Source organism: Sciurus vulgaris (genome assembly GCF_902686455.1).
Source record: "Sciurus vulgaris genome assembly, chromosome: 3".
NCBI lineage: Eukaryota > Metazoa > Chordata > Mammalia > Rodentia > Sciuridae > Sciurus > Sciurus vulgaris.
The window spans coordinates 19,121,845-19,138,024 of record NC_136463.1 but is presented as its reverse complement, the minus strand read 5'-3'; the positions used below and the strand labels follow the sequence as shown (position 1 = coordinate 19,138,024).

Below are 16,180 nucleotides of genomic sequence, written 5' to 3'. Positions count from 1 at the left end.
AATAATTTCTTCCCACTTTCCTAGTTTGCTGTCATGTAATATAAAATCTGGATCCAGGTAGGGTTTCTCATTAGGTTTTTTGCTTTTTGTTTTTTTTTTTTTTTTTTTTTTTTTGAGACTGGTCTTGCTAAGTTGCCCAAGCTGGTCTCAAACTTGTGATCTTCCTGCCTCAGTCTCCCCAAGAGCTGGGATTACAGGTGTGCATCACCCCACCTGGCTTCCTTATTAGTTTTATATGTCAGCCATAAAACTGTACATTTAGGAGTAAATATTGCCTCTGAAGCAATCTGCACTTGCACTTTTCATCTCAGAAGAATGGTCATGTTTCTTCTCTCAGATGAAAGCTATTAACAGCTTTCTGAATCCTGCTATTTATCCAAGGTAAGGGAAGACATTTTATAAAAACAGGAGCCAAAAGGAGCACAGGACTTCAGTATTAAAATATAAAGATTGCCCCAATTGCAGCTCTTTGGTACAGACATCAACTATAATAATCTGATCACCCACATCACCAAAACATGGCACATTTTGTAATTAGAAGTGATTGTGATTTTCCTTTTTACCATGTAAACAAAAGGGGAAATGCCTTGGGAAATCACTATGCAATGTTCTTTCGTTTCTCTTAAATACACATATGCACAACCAGTTTTCCCTTTCATCAAGTTCTGGAAGCAGAGGAAGAATTGAACAGGCCAGGGTTATCGCTTTCGCTCCCCTCTCTGTGTCCTTTTCTTTTCCTTTTCCTTGCGCTCCTGCTTGGCTAGTTTGTCTCTCTCCCTCTGTAGCTTGTCCTGTTCCTTCTTCCTTTGGGACTCATCCCGAAGTGAGTCTCTCTCCAATTTCCGAGCATTGAGAACATCTTCTACATTGGTGTTTCGAAACAGAGCTACAGGTGAGTTAAGGGATAAAGGCACAGATCACAATTACAGCTTTCTTCATTTTGCTGTCCTCTCTCCACATTCTTGCCGAGTTCTGAATATTCTGGATCTGTTCCTAGTCTTAAAAAACCATCTTTGTATTTGTCTTTGGTCTAGTGGAAATCCTAAGGCTATCAATTACGGAAGATCTAAAATGTCCTCAGAATAAAAATCTTGTTCAGACTTAACTAAATCCACTTTTTAAAATATTTATCAGAGCTCAAGAGCTGGGGATATGGTTCAGTGTTAGAGCGCTTGCCTCACACAATGCCCTGGGTTCAATCCCTAGCAACCAAAAAAAAAAAAAAAAAATATATATATATATATATATACCAAGTGAAAGTTCATTCAGGAATAGGTACTTAATAGAATACTGCTGGAATATCTAGTTTTAGTGAAGAGAGCATTAATGTAACGAAAATGTTTATGTAATTTAAAATGCTTAAAAAGAGTTAAAAGTTTTAAACTTACTAAATTTTATCAATTTGATTTTTTCCCTAGGCCACTAAAGCTTAAGTGAAATCCATGTTCTAATAACCACAAACACTGAATTATAAGAAACATGAAATGTTTTGGTCAGAACATCACTGGCCAAAAATTCTATTGCTCATTTCTTTTAACTTTGAAAACAAATCTTGTTAGATAAGCCTCTCTCCATTCTTAAATTACGACCTTTTTTAATTTAAGTGCTTTAAAATAAATGAGTCTCAAACTGAGGGTGTAGCTCAATAGTAGATCTCTGGGTTCAATCCCCAGCACCAAAAATTAAAAAATGGGTCTCTGAATTAACCTCCCCTTCTCTGATTATCTACACTATAGTCTTCATCTTTAAAGTGAATTTTCAGCCAGGTGCGGTGGTGCACCCCTATAAGCCCAGCAGCTTGGGAGGCTGAGGCAGGAGGATTTCAAGTTCAAAGCCAGCCTCAGCAATTTAGCAAAGCCCTAAGCAACTCAGTGAGACCCTGTCTCTAAGCAAAATACAACAAAGGGCTGGGGATGTGATTCAGTGGTTAAGCGTTCCTGGGTTTAATCCCTGCTACAAAATAAAGTGAATTTTCTGTGTGTGTGTGTGGGGGGGGGGGGGCATTGGGAAATTGAACTCAGTGGCATTCTACCACCAAATTATATCCCCAATTACATGCCCCACCCTTTTTTTTGGGGGGGTCACATTCTTTTTTATGGCATTAGGGACTGAACCCAGGGCTTCTCACTTGCTACCTACCACTCATGTACTCTACCACCAACTGACATTCCCAGCCTCCCACCTCCCTTTTCCAAAATTTTATTTTGACACAGGGTCTCACTAAATTGTCCAGTCTAGCCTCAAACTTGTGATCCTTCTGCCTCAATTCCCAGAGTAGCTGTAATTACAGGCAAGTACCATCACACCCAGCTTAGTTTTTTTTTTTTTTTTTGGGGGGGCGGGTATTGGGGATTGAATCCAAGGGCACTTTACCTCTCAGCTACATCACCAGTCCTTTTTTATCCTTCTGTTTTGGGGGAATAGAGGTGGGGGTGCAAGAGATTGAAAACAGAAGCACCAGAGCCACATCCCCAGCTGGTTTTATATTTTGGGATAGGCTCTCACTAAGTTGCTTAGGGCCTTGCTAAGTTGCTGAGACTGGCTTTGAACTTGTGATCCTCCTGCCTTAGCCTCCCAAGTCACTGATTACAGGTGTACCCAGCCTTTTTGAGTTGCTGAGGCTGGCCTCAAACTTGTGGTCCTCCTGTCTCAGCCTCCTGAGTTGCTAAGATTACAAGTGTGCACCCACCCACCTGGCTTAAGGAATATTTCTAAACCCACCTTCTCTAGGAAGCTTCTAAGAAAGTGATTCTGTTGGTCAGGACCTTCCTCCTCACATTTCAATATGTCTATATTTTTAGCTTGAAGTATTTAGTCTGTGTTCTCTCTCCAAGAAGTTATAAAGTTTTTGGGAATAAACACAAAACTTCAATATTATTTTAATTATTTCCATAGTGGTAGACAATCCAGAGTTGCACACAGAGCATATAGATACTTATTTTTCCTTAGAAATCCTTCTTGTCGGGGTTGAAGCTCAGTGGCAGAGTGCTTGCCTAGAACATATGAGGCACTAGAATCAATGCTCAGAACCACATAAAAATAAAAGATATTGTGTCTATCAACAACTAAAAAAATAAATAAATAAGGAATAGGACACCAACAGATGGAGAACAAATTCTAAAATAAATTCTTTCTTCAACCTTATCCCTTGACAGTACTTATTAACTTGTTTTCTTTGGGGAGCGTGCTTGCTAAATTGACTATCTGTACTCCCAATGCTGGCATGAGTACCTGGAGGTAAAGGGAACTACTAGCAATGACAAAATAAAAATTAATGCCCAAAAGAATTCCGTGGAGAAACATGGGACCGGTCACAAAGAAGGATACATTTATCAGAACCAATGTTCATCGTGGTGGCACCTGAATCATCCTTCTCATCTGCTTCAGTGAGTGATGTTAAGGAAAATTGGATGGAAAACAAAGGTTCCCACATCCCAACTTAGTACTAAAAAACACTCTGTAGATTGGTGGGTAGGAAAAGCTGGATGAATGAAGAGAGAACTCGGTCAGGAATGTGTCAGTAGACCTCAGAGATTCATCTTTGGAAATCTCAACTTAGGAAGATTGTTCTAAGCTGCTCTTACAAACTGTTATCTATCTAGTTGGACTGGGGATTTAACCCAGGGGCACTTAACCACTGAGATATCCCAGCCCTTTCTATTTTATTGACACAGGGGCTCACCAAATTGCTGAGACTGGCCTTGGACTTAAGATCCTCCTGTCTCAGCCTCCCCAGTTGCTGGGATTACAGGTATATGGCACTGCATGCAGCAAGAGCCTTTTATTGCAAGCTAAAAAGAAACTTAAGTTGGTCTGGATGGACTGTCACATTATCTGAAAGCCAGGGGACTGTGAGATGACCTCTAAAACAATGGCTCTCAAAGTGCTGTTTCCAGAGCCTCCTGGGAACTTATTTGAAATGCACATTCATGGGCTCCAATCTGAACCAACTTAAACTCCAGTGGGGGTATAAAGCTCAGAAATTCGTGTTTAAACACATTCTCCAGGGGAATCAATGCTTTTAAAAGTTCCTTTTTATGTGGCAAGGGAGAGTTACTGGGGCTTTAACCCAGAGGTGCTTTTCTCTTGAGCTATATCCCCAGCCCTATTTTTGGAGGATGGGGGGGCATACTGGGGATTTAACCCAGGAGCAATTTCCCACTGAGCTACCTCCCCCAGCACTTTTTATTTTGAGACAGGGTCTCACTAAATGCTAAGGCTGTCCTCCAACTTGCTATCCTCCTGCCTTAGCCTCCCAAATCACTGGGAACACAGGCGTGAGCCACTGCACCCACCTTGAGTTTTTTTTCCAATAGAAAAATAAAATAAAGTTCTATTCTAACCCAAGAACTGAGATTTTATCATTGGAACCCCAGCTCTGCCTACCCTGGTAAGAAAAACCATGAGGAAAAACCACAAGAGAAACTGTCTCCAAAGCACCCAAGTACTCTATCCTAAACTACCGATTAGGCAGCTGATATTTCTGGGATGATGTCCACTTTATAAGGAGCCACATACTTCACTCAAGTTGGCTCTGTAAGCTAAGTATTTCCTAAACAAATTTCAGTTTTACAGGGAACTAAATCCACTTCTACTTATACTATTTTTTGTACAGTTCCTACGCAGATTCAAAATTTATTTCGGTGGTGTTTAGGGATCAGCTTGACTTTTAGCAACGGTCACATTAAAAATATTTGAGTTATTTGGCTCCTAACTTAGGACATCCTTCATTCAAAGGCATCCAGGTTCTAGTTCTGATTTTGCCACTGGTTTTCTGAATGCCTATTATCACCCATTCATCTCTTAGTATATCAGTTTCTCTGATGACTGGAAAAGAAAATAAAGAGGAGTGTGACACTACACTCCTTATACATATTTATCTCCAGTATCGACTACTCCCACATCATTTCTCAATTCCAAAAAGGCCATATATCATTGCCATTTTAGAGAAGAAAATTAAACTATGGCGGCAACTGACAACTTCCTAAAAGCACTGTAAACCATCAAACATTTCTAGCATCAGCCTCAGAGAATGGTGCTGAGATTCCAGAAAGGATATTCCTCTTCATCTGTTACATCAGCATACTGGGCCAGCAGGGCAGCTTTTCTCTGTTTTTCCTCTTCTGACACCATCCTGGGCTTCACCACAATCTGTGCCTGCTTCTCAATGAGCGTGGCAATGGCCTGTACCTCATCTGGAAGGTAGCAGAAGAGAGGGAAAACAAGTTTGTATGACAGAAAACCAAGCTCACCCAACCACCAGTTCACCGAGGCAGTGCCTGTAATAAAGACACTGGCATCTGCTGACTCAGGGTCCTAGGGCTCAAAGAACATGCCTCAGGGGCATGTGAGAAAGGAAAGGAAAGACCATGCAGGCAAGGTTTTAGGTCTCATATCCATCTTCAATCACAGCAGCCCTGATTTTACTTGATTTATATATTGAAGTTCTGCTGCTTAAAAAAAAAAAAAAGTTGAAAAGCACTACATTTGAATCATAGAAAAGCTTCTTCCAAACATGCAATTTTCTCCTAATGCCAGAAAGAAACCTGAGAAGGAATCCAGAATCAACTAAGGCTGATTCCTTTCATGTTTACAATTACGCCAAGTACAATGCTCAGACTAAGAATATTTTGCCATATTTTAAAGTCAGATCAACTACTAAGTTATCCATTCTCAAGGAAAGGAAGCTATGGTGCAAAGTAGTGGTTCTCACACCTGGCTGTACATTAGAACCTTCTAGGGGAGTTTTTAAAACAAACCAATGCCTGGAGTCCCACCCAAGTATATCAAGTGATGCTAATGTATAATAAAGACTGAAAACCAATGTGTAGTTTATATTCTCTCAAGTTTGATTTTTATGATTTGAGTTTTCTGCAACTAATTTACCATCCTCATGGTAAGCATATTAGCCCATTTATCTTGCAGTTTAAAGGGTAAAGGATTTAGCTGAATAAACCAAAATCCCAACCATAATTTGTGTTATGGAAAGAGACCATGAAAAAGATGGAGGTGAGAAAAACATATACCCCTATATGCTGTAGAAATAGGATAAAAGGAAGACAAAAACCAAAAAGAAGATAACTGTGGCCAGGCTAAAATGGAAAATGCAAAAGGAAAAAGGAGATCAAGCTTCTCGGTGTTTGCCAGTGTAAATCATCTTAGGAAGACAAGTATCCAAAGGAGAAAATGGAACACTCTTTCCCAAAAAGCTGAAGAGTAAGGCTTTTGGAAAGGACCCTTGAGGTCACACGTAGAAATACCACATAGAAACACCAACTCTACCTTCTTTTTTCACTTTGGTGACAACATTCTGAGTTTCAGACCATCGTTCCACAATCTCCTTGCAGATATTAAGAAGGGAATCTTCTTCCTAGTGGGAAAAGTAGACTGATTATTTTCTAAGACAGTTCTCAAAAACAACAGCAATCTAAAAATGGCCTATGCAGAGGGCACAGCTCTGCCTGCTGGAGTCAAGAAAAAATTCTGGGAAGGTTTTGGGAGCCACAGAATGTCTCTCTTTTGATGCTTTGGGCACAGGAGGAATCCTGTGTCTGTGTCCCAGAATCCACACCAGCTAGATCAAGAGCACCCACTCCATCCTGCCAAGCTCCAGGGAAAAAGATTCCCACCAGCTCAGGGTAGCCCTCATTCTCTCATTAAAAAATAAATAAATTTTATTATACAATGTGATGTTTTGATATATTTTTACATTGTGGCATGATACTATGAACTAATAGGTTCATAATCTTACATATTTGTCAGTTTCTTATAGTGAAAACATTTAAAATTTACTCTCAGCAATTCTGAAACACACATTATGTTTTAGCCACCATTCTGTGCCATGGCTCACTAAGGCTTACTTCTTGTCTCAGTGAAATTTTCTACCTTTAATCAGCATCTCCCCTTTTCCCTTCCCCACTCTCTCCTTATTTTTTTATTAATTTTTTTTCTTTTTTTTTGATACCAGGGATTGAACCCAGAGGTACTTAACTACTGAGCCACAGCCACAGCCCTTTTTATATGTTATTTAAAGACAGGATCTTGCTAAGTTGCTTAGGGCCTCACTAAGGTTTTGAGCTGGCTTTGAACTTGCGATCCTCCTGCCTTAGCCTCCCAGGCTGCTGGGATTAAGTGGACACCATCATGCTCAGTTATTCTTTATTCTTTTGGAATATAAACCTATGACTTAAATCAAAACTTTCCTTGAAATCTTCTTGACTGATATACTTAGAACATTCTCCACAGTTTATTAGCTTTCATCCTGCAACATATCCATGAGCTTTCTGAAAAATGATAATGAGGAGACAAATGACAAATAAGTAGACATCCATCTGTCCATTTTATATCAATATTCATATTCTGCATGCCAACTAATCTCCCCCTTCAGCATGTTAGAAAAAAATAATGCTGGCTATAGGGTTAAATGTACTTAAGTTCAAATCTCATATCGATGAGAAAGTTTATTTTTGGTTCAGAAAAAGTTGAACTAAAGGGTGCTTTTCTACTGAGGATCATCCCTAGACCTTTTTTATTTTTGAGACAAGGGTTTGCTAAGTTGCTGAGGCTAGCCTGGAACCTGTGACTCATTTGCCTCAGCCTTCTGAGTCTCTGGGATTATAGGCATGTGCCAACCTGCCTGGTCTATGAGCAAGTTTCTTAACTTTCTGAACTTTACATCTTCCCAGGATTTTAGTGAGGATAAATGAAAATGTGTATAAAGTGCCTACTCTACTTGGCAAAACATAGGAATTCCATGTTCATTGTATCCGCCTTCGCCAGCTTCATGTTCTATTTCACAGGACAAGGTATCAGAGTTCACATTTATTAGATGCTTACCCCATGTGCTAGGCACTGTACTAAAAACTTTACATAAAAACTCTCAATTCACTAAGTGTGGTGGCCCACACCTATAATCCCAATGATTCAGGAGACTGAGGTAAGAGGATTACAGGTTGGAGGCCAGCCTCAGCAACTTAGTGAGGCCCTAAGCAACCTAGCAAGACCCTGTTTTAAAATAGAAAATAAATGTGGCCGGGGGTTCAATCCCTGGTACAAAAAAAAAAAAAAAAAAAAACCTCAATTCACAGCTGGGTACAGTGGTGCATGCCTGAATCCCGGTGGCTCCAGAGGCTGAAGCAGGAGAATCACAACTTCAAGACCAGCCCCAGCAATTTAGCAAGGCCCTAAGCAACTTAGTAAGATCCTGTCTCAAAATAAAAAATAAAAAGGATGTATGTAGCTTAGTGGTAAACTGCCCCTGGGTTAGATTCCCAGTAAAAAAAAAAAAAAAAAAAAAAAAAAAGAATTCTCAAGGTCATACAAGTAATAATGAATTAAAGAGGACTTGAGCTGGGCACACATGCCTATAATCCCATTGGCTTGGGAGGCTGAGGCAAGAGGATCACGAGTCAGCCTTAGCAACTCAGTGAGGCCCTAAGCAACTTGGCAAAACCCTGTCTCTCCAACGAAATATAAAAAAGGGCTGGAGACGTGGCTCAGTGGTTGAGCACTTGTGGGTTCAATCCCTGGTACCAAAAAATAAAAATAGAGGACTTGAACCCAAGAAATCTAGCTAAGAGCCCATGTTCTTAGCCACTATATTATGCCATCCCAAAGAAAAGTGAAAAGTTAGAACACAGACTTGTTGTGCATATCCTTGTTTTGTATTTACAAAGGATTCCTTCCTATATCATTCATCATTTTACTGCATGAAACACAGACACACAGAAACTTCTTTGGGCCAGAGTTTCAGTAGTTCCTAGACTCTCCGGCAGGAAAAGCAAAGGAACAGGAAAAGAAAAAAGGATTAGAAAAGAAGTGGAGAGTCAATAAAAAGTGTCCTCTTGGAGGACAAACTGGTTTATTCCCCCAGTTTCTAAACCGAAGCAGTTTATTCATCCATTCCTTCATTTATTCATTCAGAAAGTGCCTGTTTTGTTCAAGACACTAAGATGTGAGCCAGGAGATGATAGAAGTCTTTTCATTTACTGTTATTTGCTCCAGACCACACATCACTACTCTTGAATTTTACCTCAAATTATTGCTAACAAACTCCATCATTCCTAATATTGAATCCTAGCCCAATCTGGCAACTTGGTTTGGCCACGCTTTTTGTTTGTCCTAGAAAGAAAAGTGATATAAAAGTCAGGTGCCTGTGGCATTATATGCTACCAGACTGACTGACTAACAGCAGCACTCTGAATTACGTGCTTAATATAAACCATATTTCTTGGTCCTTTTTGTTCTGTAAAGATGCTCCTCATGCTTCATAGACAAGAACCCTGCCTCACTTTATGATTCCTGGTCTATTCTTCCCAGAGTCAGTTTCTATACAGAGTGGGTTGGGAAAACTGTAAGAAAATTACACTGGTATATGAATTGGAGGGAGCAATGAAGTCAACCTTAAAAATGACTTTTCTGGGCTGGGTATGTAGTTTAGTGGTAGAGTGTCTGCCTAATGTGTGCAAGGCTGTGGATTCAATAACCAGAACTGGAAAAAAAAATTTTTTTTTTTGTTTTGTTTTCTGCAGCTTATGTAACAACAGGAAGATATAAAGAACCAAATCTATTTCTAAATTACTTTGTCTTTTCTATCAAGTTTTTGTTAAAAAAAAAAAGTATGAGGCAAACACTTTTCCCTTTATCAAAAGATCCATAGCTTCAAATAATGACACCATAAGAAAGACTGGTTAAGGAGCTGGTACAAAGAAGCACCAAAGTTTTTTTGTTTGGGGGGATTTTTTTCGTACTAGGGACTGAACCCAGGGTGCTCAACCACTGAGCCACATCTCCAGCCCTTTTTATTTTTTATTTTGAGAATGAGTCTCATGAAGTTGCTAAATTGCTGAGGCTGGCTTTGAATTTGCAATCCTCCTGCTTCAGCCTCCCGAGCTGCTGGGATTACAGGTGTGTGCCACTTCTTCCGGCCCAAGTTATTTTAACGGCTTTAGAAACTTCTCAGTTGGAAATAACAATTAAAATTCCTTACCTCTTGTTCTTATCTCCTATAATCACCTATAATCTCCTATAAGCAATGTCAGGGTACAAGAAAAGAGTTTATTCAGCCGGCATGGTCACCTATGACCCCAGTGACTCAGGAGGCTGACAGAAGAAGAGTGCAAGTTCAAGGTCGGCCTCAGCAAATTAGTGAAGCCCTCAGTGTAAAGAAAGAACCAAATGAAGGAAATAGAGAGAGGAAAAGCAGCTCAACGGCAACACAGGAGGGGGGCCCAGTGGAGACTGAAACCAGCTTCCACTTACAGGCTGGGATAGATGTAGGGGTATGAGGCAGTGGGGGAATTCTGGGGGTTAATCTGTTGCTAGGAGGTTGTCAGGGAAGGGTCCTGTGGTCCTCAACTCTATTCTTTGAGGTGATCACTGTTCTTGTTGAACCTAATACTTTTTCAGGATTTCAGTCCCAGATAATCATTTCCTTTCTTTGTATGATCATGAAATATTGTTTGGGGTTTCTTTGCATGATGATGGAATATTGTCTGGTGTGACTCTTATTCTAAGAGGGAGGATATGTTTCAAAATGGCAATGTCTGTGTCAAGTTCTTCCTAACAGTCAGCAACTTAGTGAGACCCTGGCTCAAAAAAATAAAAAGGGTTGAGGATATGGCTCAGTGGTAAAGCACCCCTGGGTTCAATCCCGGGTAGCAAAAAAAAAAAAAAAAAAAAAAAAAAAACACTATATTGTATTTCCACTGAACAACCAAGCTGCCTCACAAGTTGTGCTATAGCTTTCTCCTTTATAGGCCAATCCTGCCAGAACAGGTTCTGGGACTCAAAGAGGTTCTTGCCAGAGGTATCTCTATTGTTATATTTCAACCACATGCCCAATGAATTAACTGCACTTTCATCAAATGTAAGTCATTTTTTTCCTTGCATGTGTCACCTCCAAAAATACTTCTGGATTTGAAAAAAAAAAGTTTCCTGCCTTCTATACCTCTCTACAAAGAACATATACCATGTTTATATCTATATATACATATATTCATAGTACATCTTGATTCTGTTTTTTTTTTTTTTTTAGTTTATCAATATTTTTAGTTGTAGATGGACACAATGCCTTTATTTTATTTATTTATTTTTATGTGGTGCTGAGGATTGAACCCAATGCCTCACATATGTGAGGCAAGCGCTCTACTACTGAGCTAAAACCCCAGTCCATTTTGGGTTTTTTGGTCTTAATGTGTGGTGCTGGGGATTGAACCCAGGGACCCTCTACTACCGAGCTACACTCCTAGCCCTTTTAGTTTTTGTTTTCCAGACAGGGACTTGCCAAGTTGCTGAGGTTGGCCTCTTTCTATCCTACAATCTTCTCACCTCAGCCTCCTCAGTAGCTGGGATTACAAGCATGGGCCACTTTTATTCACTTTTTAAATGGTCCGTAAAAATTTGCTTTACAGATAACAAATGAATTCATTCTCCAAACCTGTACAAACCTGAGCCCTAACCAAGAAAAGAATAATGCCATTGATGGACTGGCAGCTTTCACAGTAGCAGTCTGGTTTCCAACATCCCTACTAAATCATGAAGATACTAGAGAAAATTCTAGTGTATACATACAGTATTCAGTGATAATACAAACTTTATTCTTGAGACTTTTGTAGTTTAAAAAAATTGGACCGTCACAGACAGCATCTGTAGCCAATCTGCTCTATAGTCACCATCTTATAATTGGGTGCTGGAGGTGGGGGAAATGGGGATGAATGAGGCAGAAATGATCAGGTTGGAAAAGTGGACATTTTAGTCATTTGCTACAGGTAAACAGTTTAAAGTAGACATTTCTGAATCAATTTGCTTCCAAGAGGCTAAATACCAATTTATCTTTTTTTTTTTAATTTTTCTAATCACCCCAAACACACACCGATTACTGAATTCTAAATATTGTAAAGGCCCAAGCACAACATTTGCTTCAGTTCCACCTGCCATGAAAAAATCTTCACCATGAGCTTACCTTTTGGCCTCCTCCTCCAGAAGAACTCAGAGAGAACTTCCTGCAGGCTTTTCTCATGGGGCAGCCCTAGGAACTGCCTCCCATTGGAAATAAACACCCCAAGAACATTTTATCCCCCACTCAGAACACTAAATGGATGGGAATGGAATTGGGTTTTGGACGTTTTAGATAAAACTCTCATTTCAGACATCCCAACGCCTTCACAAGAACATTCCGCAACGTCCAGGCATCCGAAAGGGCCTCCTTCCCAGAAATAAGGAAAGACATTCCTCTCTAAGCACCTGCAACCCTCAAGCTTCCCAGAACCTGGTTTGGGAGCAACCCCCTTTTTCCGCAGCCCGGAGCTCGAAGTGTACTTCTCCCAGATGACACCACTAAGCCTTCGTGACACCAGGTAGGGGAAGAGGGATGCGAAGTACTGACTGGGATTCGCAGGTGCCGGCCTGAGGCTGAAGGATGTGTCCAGGCTACTCACCAGAAAAGCAGATAGGATACCCTGCAGAGCGTCCAACTTCTCTTCTTCCTCCTCCTCCTGCAGGACACCAAGGATGTAGGAACCGTAAACGGTTTGGTCCACTCCCAGTGCCTCCAACCGTCCCTCCAGCCAGGATCCAAACCCCCCGCCTCCGCCATCACTTTCGCCGGAGGCAGCCGCGGCCACTTCGCAGGGCGCCGCCATCTTGGGGTCAGGGTCCTGCCGGCCCCCGGGGTGCCTACCGCAGTGCCTGACGGGCCGCGCCGCGGGCCCAGCGCGCATGCCCGGAGAGGAAGCTCACAACCCTGTGTGCAGAGCGTGGAGTTGGCCGATTTGTGTGACCTGCTGGGATGTTTTCTACCTTTCTAGCAAAGCGTGTCTTCGGTTACACACTGTCACTCAGTCGCACAGGAACTCTGGCCGGTACGTATCCTTAACAGACTCTTTGCAACTGCGGACGTTCAGAGAGGTTCAGTATCTTAACCAAAATCATCCGGCTAATCACAGGACTGGACCTGAACTTCTATTCCTACGCTTCCGCCCACCTCACCGAGCTGCCCTTCCACCAGCACTCATGGGTGGGATGTTAAGTCACCCACTCTCGCACGGCTTTTAAGCCCTGACCTGCTGCTTCTACAGGGAATATCCCCATCGCTACCGACTCCTGCCACCTTCTCCATTCCAAGCCCCACTCCCTCAAAACGCAAGCTCCAGAAAAACTTCCTTAATTCCCTTCAGACCGAGTTACGAACACTGCAGTGTGCTGCATTTGTTTCTGTGCAGCCGTCGTGCTGTACTTATTGCAGTACGGACAAATACTTAGGTGCTCAATCAGTGTACAGGCACCTTCATATTATTTCTTTCACTCACTGGTTCCATGTTTACACAGGAATATCTTTAGAGTTTACTGCCAGGCATTGTGCTAAGATGTTTTCATGCATTGTCTCTTGTAATCCTCCCTACAACCCTGTGAGAACATGCTTTTATTATCCGCATTTTGGTCCCCCCACCCCCACCCCGCAACACACACTTTTTGTTTTTGGAGGCCGGGGTAACTGGGATTGAAGCCAGGGGTGCCTATCCACTGAGCAACATCCCCAGACGTTTTTATTTTTTTATTTTGACACAGGATCCCACTAAATTGCTTAGGGCCTCACTAAGTCGCTGAGGCTGGCAGACAAGCTCAGAATGTCAAATTCTGAACCCCTTAAGGTCAAGGACTTTCTTTTAGCGTTTTACCTGTGAAAGAGGAGGTCTCAGTTAACATAAAGGAGGATTATTTATGACATTTTCTTTGGGAAGGGGTGGGCACTTTATGGAAATGGAATCCACCTTCTTTTTCTTATATGAACTGGTTATGGTCTGGGTAGAAAGCAGGTCTGACCAAAATGGTGCTGACAGGTAGTAATGTGGTAGTGCATTAGAGAAGAATGGAAGAATGGGAATTAGTTGGGTGAGAGGATGGCAACTGGTCTTGCCTGGTTCCAGTTTGTTCTGTTTTGGAACTAGGTAGGTGGATATTCAACTTGCTAATCTCTAGGACACAAAAAGCATGGTATGTATATTGTATGAGCCCATGAAAAAAAAATGGTTGAAATTCTGAAGACAAGCAACGTGGTTCTTCTTTTGAGATGAGTAGGTTCTTGGAGAGAAAGAAAAAGAGACCCTTAGGTGAGGAGCCAGATCTTCAAGCATGACTGTCATGCTTGTCCTTTTAATTAGATGAACAAAACCTTCAGCTTGTAACAGATCAACTAGAACAAAAAATATATTATTTATTTAAATGTCATCAGATACAAAGATTTACACAATGTGCCCACAAATGAGTTATGGGTAGACTGTTGACTAAAGAGGAATATTCTGAATCCCAAATATGGAAAGATTATCATGGAATTTGATTTTCAAGAAGTTTGGCTGAGGGCTGGGGAGACAGCTTAGCTGGTAGAGTGCTTACCTTGCAAGCACAAGGCCCTGAGTTCGATCCCCAGTACCGCAAAAAAAGAAGTTTGGCTGAGACCCTGCACATTTCTTCCCTGAAAAATCATATGTATATTACCAGCTCCACCCTAAGCATGTAACTTGTCTTGTCTTCTCTGAGAGGAATGGAGTGCCCCCATTCTTTGTCCCGGCCTTCAGAAAAATCTTTGCTAGTGGGGCACTGGAGTGTTTGCCTAGCACATGTGAGACCCTGGTTGGATCCCCGGCACCACCACCAAAAAAAAACTGCTTGTGCTTCACTTTTTTTTTTTTTTTTTTTTTTTTGCAGTGCTGGTGATCAAACCCAGGGCTTTGTGCTTGCAAGGCAAGCACTCTACCAACTGAGCTATCTCCCCAGCCCCCGTGCTTCACCTTTTGATGTGTCCTGAAATTCTTCTCCAGAGATTATCAAGAACCTGTCCAGACCCAGCTGAGGTCCCCTTCCCTTTGGAGGGACTTCCTTGGACACCTGTCAGGTGACAGTTTTATCTTAGTTGCATACAAACAGATACTAAGTGAATGTCACCAATACAAGTGTTGAAATACAGGATAGTCACATTCTATAAAACTGAACACACAATAAAGTATACTGGAAAGTTAAAAGGTTTGGATAAATGAATTCACAAAGCAACTTGTGTTTGGTTGTAACATGGAATTAGTTGTATTGGAATAAATTCAGTTTTTAAAATTATGTTAGAACTTGACATGAAGTTGTTCAGCTGGCAATAAAGGCATAGCTTTAGAGATATTTACATCTAAAAAAAAAAAAGAAAGAAAGAAATACAGGACAGTGTGAACTTTAGTCCTATGGCTTCTGTGTTTCACTAAATAACAATGCAACATTAATATGTCAGAGGACAGAAGCAACCCCCAAAGACTTGCCTCTTTGTCACGTTCACAGATGTGCCTATTTATTTACTTATTTATTTTGGTGCTGGTCATGGAACCCAAGACCTGGTGCATGCAAAGCGCATTCTCTACCACTGAGTTATATAGCCTCAGCTCCAGATAGCCCAGTGGCTGTCTTGCAGGTGTTGCTTATCAGTTTACAGACTTGGGAGCCATTATGGCTCAAGAATCAGTTTGAGCTACAAAAGGCTGAGGCAGGAGAATCGAAAGTTGAAGGCCAGCATGAGCAATTTAGCAATACTCTGTCACAAAATTAAAAAAAAAAAAATTAAAAAGGATGAGGGTACAACTCAGTGGTAAACCCCCTGTGTTTAATCCCCAGTACCAAAGGGAAAAAAAAAAAAAAAAAAAACTGAGAGATGCTCTGACTGTCTTCCTCTGAAGATGGCCCTGCATTCTTCCTTGAACATGTGTTCCTTGCCTTATCCCCAAAGCTGCTTTTCACCATCAAGATGGCCAGCATGCTCCTTTGAACGCGCCTTTCTTACTTGATCCAAAAGATTTTCTTTTCTCTCTCTCTCTCTCTCTCTCTCTCTCTCTCTCTCTCTCTCTCTCTCTCTCTCTATCTCTCTCTCTCTCTCTCCTCATTCTCCCTTGAATGTGTATCTCCTTTCCAAATAAATCTGTCTCTGAAAAATAAAATATGCTCAGACTGTGGAAATTAAAATTTCAATGAAATACCATTTCTGCTAAGATCAAAAGTCTGATAATAGGGCTGGGAATGTAGCTCAGTGATAGAGCACTTTCCTCCCAAGCACAAAGCCATGACTTCGGTCCCCTGCACCACATAGACAAAAAAAGCCTAATTGTACACTACATGTTGACCTGTGATAGGGTAACAGACTCTGGTAAATGTT

At 41.2% G+C, this 16,180-nt stretch overlaps 1 protein-coding gene across 2 annotated transcripts; it reads right to left on the bottom strand.

Annotated features, from left to right (window-relative positions):
- Nucleotides 1–102: 102 nt before the first annotated feature.
- CCDC43 (coiled-coil domain containing 43) lies at nucleotides 103–12,719 on the bottom strand (the record flags this gene model as incomplete). 2 transcript variants are annotated; one of them, XM_079133340.1, is made up of 5 exons in its annotated part: nucleotides 103–886; nucleotides 3,328–3,386; nucleotides 5,060–5,195; nucleotides 6,283–6,370; nucleotides 12,438–12,719. In XM_079133340.1, 5 exons carry the CDS (start codon nucleotides 12,717–12,719, stop codon nucleotides 699–701), a joined length of 753 nt encoding a protein of 250 aa, XP_078989466.1. In that variant the 3' UTR covers nucleotides 103–698. The 2 variants fall into 2 exon arrangements, with proteins under 2 accessions (XP_078989466.1, XP_078989467.1); XM_079133341.1 differs by lacking the exon at nucleotides 3,328–3,386 and having other exon boundaries at nucleotides 12,438–12,696.
- Between the last annotated feature and the right edge of the window lie 3,461 nt (nucleotides 12,720–16,180).